The 6000-nt window shown below is 35.2% G+C and overlaps 1 protein-coding gene across 6 annotated transcripts in view; it reads left to right on the plus strand.

Moving 5' to 3' along the window:
- The window catches only part of LOC126354141 (uncharacterized), a 331010-nt gene extending 325433 nt beyond the window's left edge, over positions 1–5577 (plus strand). For all 6 annotated transcript variants that reach the window (XM_050003547.1, XM_050003548.1, XM_050003545.1 and 3 more), the window contains exon 10: positions 4372–5577. In XM_050003547.1, coding sequence (XP_049859504.1) covers positions 4372–4556 — 185 coding nt within the window. In that variant the 3' untranslated portion in view covers positions 4557–5577. The remainder of the gene's footprint in view (positions 1–4371) is intronic.
- Positions 5578–6000: the final 423 nt, after the last annotated feature.

Consider the following 6000-nt stretch of genomic DNA (forward strand, 5'->3'; position numbering starts at 1 on the left):
TGTTTTTAATATATTTTTCCCATGTTGAATTCTGCTAGTACTTTGTTTATAGTTGTAGTTGATTGTAGTTGATACATTCAGAAACGGTCCTTTATCAACACTGGCAGAAGTAGAGTTGTTAGGGCAGCTCACGAGTCATGGCTGGATGGCTCACTTGGTGGAGCATTTACCCACGAAAGGAAAAGATTCCAGGTTCACATCCAGGCAGTTTGAAATCAATGCATATTCTGCTGTAGAGTGAAAATTCATTCTAGAATAAACAAAAGTGACTGATAACATTCATTGGCCACCACAATGAGAATAGGACACACTATAATATTAATAAGATATATCATATAATAATTGAGCTTACCAGGATAAAAGCTTATCTAAACTACCACAATGATATCTTCTGTGCAAATTGACCATAGTAGGCCAGAGTAGATACCATAAGCATTGCATGAGCACTCCACTCTGTAGATCTGATTCAACTTTACCATACTGCCCTGATGCATATGGTAAACTGCTCTCATGGATAATACCATTCTCCTTTAAATGTCAGTGAAGGTGATGATTAATGCACTCAGCCCCATTGTCAGTCTTAGCACCTTAAACTTTTTTCTTATCAGCCTGTTTATCATCATCTTTTCTGATGAGCAAGTTATATTGTTCAGTTGCAACAAATGATACTGGAATTTCTGCCTGAAATGACTAGAACAGAGAAAAACTCTGTCCCGGCCAGAAGCATTAACAAGGATAAACACAGACAAAGATACTTGAAAGACAAGACACACACATGTGGAATCAAAGATAATCAGAACAGCAAATTACATGTAACACAAGCACTGCCAGATCATTCTGAATACATGTAAAATCTCTAGAAGCAACCTGCCAAAAAAGCCATATTTGACATCAAGGCAACATCCAGACTGTCACTGAAAACAGCCATCGCCTTTTTTGTCACAAAAATAGTTCCCATCACAACCTATGGAATAGATCTCTTTTGGGAAAATTTGAGTCTAAAAGACCTAAGGACTCTGGAAACAGTTAAATCAAGCTTCTTGAAATCTGCCCTAGGTGTTTCAAAACACACAAAGTTGAGGCTAGTATAGGAACTCAATAGGGAACCCTTTTTCATAGAGGAACTGTGTATGAGGCTCCCATCCACCGACAACTCAAATAAACTCCTACAAGAAAAAGGGAATAAGAGAAGAAAATTTGACTGGACTTTTATACAACAGAAGCAATGACAAACACACCCTGAACCAACACAAATCAAGAACTCTGAGACCTGATGAACTCAATAGCAGTTCATGGACACCAACACAAAATATGCAAGAACAAGAGTTTCCATGAGCCCAACAGTAACTGTGAGTGTGAATTGTGCGACCAATCCTGTGATCGGCTGTAAAAAATGAGTAAAATCACTGGTAGAACACTGTTTATAATAAACAATGTGAATACTGAAATGTGATGAACAAGGTGTGATATCACAAAGCTATATAATTTATGTAACTTATGCACAACTGTGCACATTTATCCTAATAATAAATTATACGCAACACTGAAGTTGTAAAAACATGGCTTAGGACTTACAGTGAATGGACTGACAGTGACAAGAGAATGGATATTCAGTGGTACATGTATCACAACTGAATATTAGAAATGTAAAAGTATCAATTACCCTTTCTCCTTGTCTTGTTTATTTCTAAGTAACAGTTTTTCTACTTATTGTTTCTTGTTAAGCATGTATTGAGTACAATCATTGTTGTGTCTGTGCCCTCTTGTAATGTTTTGTGGTTCTTGGGTGGATGAGGAGAGGGTGGTGTGGTAGGTGGGTGGCCAGTTTCCTCTCACTACAACACAAAGGGCACACATGGTTAAAATACACTTTATCACAGGAACCAGTTGAGTACTTATCTTCAATGATGTCCAGTCTGAAGTTAGTTGGATAACAGCAATCAAATAATGTGTACTAATTCTTGAACCTTGTCCGTATCCAAATCACAACTATATAAAATTACTATGTTCCCTCATAGGTGCGAGGAAATGACTATCACTGTGGAAGACTGGAGCAAAGAGTGAGGTACTGAGGTTCAATGCAAACTGAGTCCTGACGTGATTTACTGAGGTACTAAGATTGAGAGATTGAGACAGCTCAGTCAGCAGTGGCAATGACGTACAGGCATGCTGCCCAGGGGGCATTATTGGCCCATAGCTTGGGGGCATGTCTTGGTCTTCTCTTGTCATAGGCGCACTTAGTTTAGCACCTGCAATACAATGTTTCCTAGTGCTTGCCAGTGTTCTGGAAAAGGCCACCAAAGGCCAGCACAATTAATACTTTTTGTTGGCAGTGTTGCCACACTAATGTTAAATATATTTTTGTGGTTACACAGTTGCGTAATCAGCACTTGAATAGGCATCTGTCACTACTTTCTTGACTCATTCCATACCTCTGAAGTGGTTGAATGAGAAGGCTGGCAATTTGAAATGGCTTTCTATTACATTTGTCTTTACCTGCATATCATTTAAAGTGAAATATTTGGCCTACATATTTCTTGAAAATCAAAATGTATCATCAACTATTATTACATGAATAACTTTAAAAATGTTGTATCAGTCATAACATCATCAGACAGAAATAAATTAATCATGTAAGAATTTATGTACTTGTTGTAATTCTACACTGAATTTCTCAAAATATAGGTTTTCTGCAGCCAATATCTTGTATGCTTGAGTACTTCTGAAATTTACCTGTTGCTGTATAAACTGTCAGGAGACTGTTTCTGTTTGGTTTATTGCCACCCTGTTCTGAAGTCCTTAATCAGCTCCTCAGCTTAAGTAGTGATCTTAAGTGAGATTCTGAGATAGCGTTCTCTATAACAATAAACACTTCATAACCTAATCAGACAACTTTTTCTACACCATAGTTCATATCTCGACGATCACCTCCGACTCAGATCCTGTGACAGAAATCTTTTAGTTCCTTCAGTAATGGATCTGTTATAATTAAATAAAATTTAATTAAATAAAGGTTATAATGTCAATGTAGTCATGTAAATACTAAGCTAGAAAGAGAATATGAACAGCAACAACTGAATATAATTAAAGAAGCAGAAGATTGTTTCATAGTATCAGCATACTTGTTTATTCTACAATTTTAGATTTATAGTGAGTAAGCATAAATAATTTTACATCTACACTCTGCAAACCACTGTGAAATGCATGGCAGAGGGTATGTCTCACTGTACCAGTTATTATGGTCTTCTCCCTTCCATTCTCATATGGAGTGTGGGAAGAATGACTGTTTAAATACCTCTGTATGTGCTGTAGTTAATCTAATCTTGTCCTCAAAATTTCAATAGGAGAGCTATGTAAGGCATTGCAGTATAGTCCAAGTGTCCCAAATATTATTCATAGCAATTTAATGATCATTTGGTATTAATGCTGTTTGTAGCAGCTGCTTAACATTGGTAATGTATAGGTTTAATTGTTCCACCTACCTGAAAATTTTTATTTTTCTTAAGTAAAATAAATAAATAAATAAATAAAATAAAAAACCAATAAATCAGTCCATTAAACAGATGCAGGTGAGATAAATGTACATGTCTGTAGCAATATTTCTGCAATACTGCTCAACTTAAGCATTTACATAATTTTTCACTGCTGATGTTTAGGTTTAAGTGGAACACCCAGTAGTAGTGTAACCTATGGCCCTGTAACATAAATCACAGGAAATCACTGTTTCTGTGTCACCTCTCGAGTAAACTTGACTGTACCTGAGGCAGCAGTATAGTGAAGGTGCACAGTTAAGAAATTTATTGTATGCATTAATCTGAGCCAACACAGTCAGTTTGTTGTTGTATGTTACCCTATTTCCATTGTCTTTTGTTGGTGCTTTGCATCAATCTTTTTGCAGATTTTATTTTCATTACTAACTTTTCTCATCACCTCTCTTTTGTAGCCCACTTTCAATTTTCCTTTCTTATCTTTTCAGAATTCTTTGCTGTGAATATTTTGCATTCTCTTCTTCTGTTTTCCTTAATGACTGCCCATGTAGCGTGCTGCTCTGGAATGAATATGAAAAATTAATTTATTAATAATTTGTATGTTAGTTATTTTAGCAACTTCAGACTGCATAGTGTTAATTGTATTACACTTTCATTAGTACAGGTTCCTTGGGTTTGCAGCATGTTCCACAATGGTTTTATTTTCACTCATAAAGCTTAATAGTTAGTGTTAGCTAATTGTAATTATGTATTTTTGTTGTTCACATGCTTTATAATAGATGTTGATAATTATGTGTATGGTACCACCAATATGTTATGTGTATTTTATTTTGATTATAATTTCAGTAAGTTCACTAAAAGATAACATATTTTTGTGTTTCAGGTCATTTGTCTTCTCTTTCATCAGGAATATCCCTCTGTCTTGTTGTGGTTACTCTCATACAAGTTGCTTCTAGTCTAGTGTGGCTGCTAAGGCCACTGGTACAATCAATAACATCACATTTCCAACAAGAACATCCTGGGACCACAGAATGGCGACAGTGTGCAGATTTGCTCACCTTGAGTTAGCAATGTTATGTGAATAGACAAGTGAATGTTATCAGATGGAGAAAATAGTGGTGTGCACGAGTGTTAGTTATTAACTAACAACAATAGAGTGAAGGGCAAGGACTGTAAATGACAGAAGAAGCTAAATGACTTTTGTGATGTGTACTTTGACATTTATGTTGTGTCTAGGTGAAAAGACTCATTTTCCTCTGGTTTACAGACAACAGACACACAACAGTGCTTCACAGTCTTTCACCAAAATTATTTTACAGCATTTAGTTTCAAATTTTAATAGGCATGGCATACCATCTGTAATGTGGCATTATATTACAGTAGAAAAAATGCCATGAATAATTCTGAACTCTTAGAACTTCTATGTGCAGTATTTCACTACGCCCTTGACACATGATATGAAATTCAGTACATAATTCATCATAGTTTATCATTTATGAACAGGCAGTATTCATTTCAGTAACAATCCTCAAAGATTTTTGGGTTCTGGCAGCTCTAATAGATGAGGAGCAATACATTTAAGAAACATTTTAAAAAACAAACAATAAAATGTTGTTTGACACATGTGTGCAGTGCCTTTCAGAGGATTGTGGCAAAACTGTTTTCAGTCTTTTCTACATTATACAAAATTACTTAAAAATCTTCAAATTTAATTTTAAATATTCAACAGCAGAATGACAAATATGAGCAACAGACATATGATAAATAATATCCATAGCAAATTACTTAAGTGTGGTACTGAAGCCATTCACAGATTAGGCTTCACATAGAAATGCTCATTGAAATGCATATATTGTTTTTCATTTTTCATTCATCCATTCCATTTCAGTGTCATAAATTTAATATTAATATGTGCTGCCACACATTATTATTAATTTGAGAAAGATGTGTGATCTACTGATCTGCACTGAAAATAATGAATTAGGATGATGTCAAAAAATTGCTCAAGTTACTTGTGATGAAGAATCAAAATTGTGAAAATGTTTACATGGTTTTTATAAGAATTGTTATTAAATAATGTTTTTATTTACTATTGTGTAAAAGTGTATCCTAATCCTGTCAGCTCAGAGAATCCTGCCACATTAGTTCATTGTATTCTACTGTATGAAATGCCCAGAGGAATAATAAGACCAAAAAAATGTAATCTGCAGTGAAAATCATGTGACTCAATTACAATCAGATGGTGCTGATGGTAAGTACAACATAGGCCTCTTAGCAAACAGCAAGACCTATTCAGAAGTCTTTATAGTAGACAAAAGCTTCTATGCTGCAACTGCATCTGCATAATGTAAGCCACTCTGAAGTGCATAGTGGAAGGTACTTTCCACTGTACCATTCTGTACCAGTTATTAAAGATTTTTTCCTGTTCCATATGCATGTGGGCTGTGAGAAGAATGATTGCTTAAATGATTCTGTTTGCTTTGTCTTCAAGTATGTGCCAGTTCCTTAAGCA

The sequence above is a fragment of the Schistocerca gregaria genome, chromosome 3 (assembly GCF_023897955.1).
Source record: "Schistocerca gregaria isolate iqSchGreg1 chromosome 3, iqSchGreg1.2, whole genome shotgun sequence".
Lineage (NCBI taxonomy): Eukaryota > Metazoa > Arthropoda > Insecta > Orthoptera > Acrididae > Schistocerca > Schistocerca gregaria.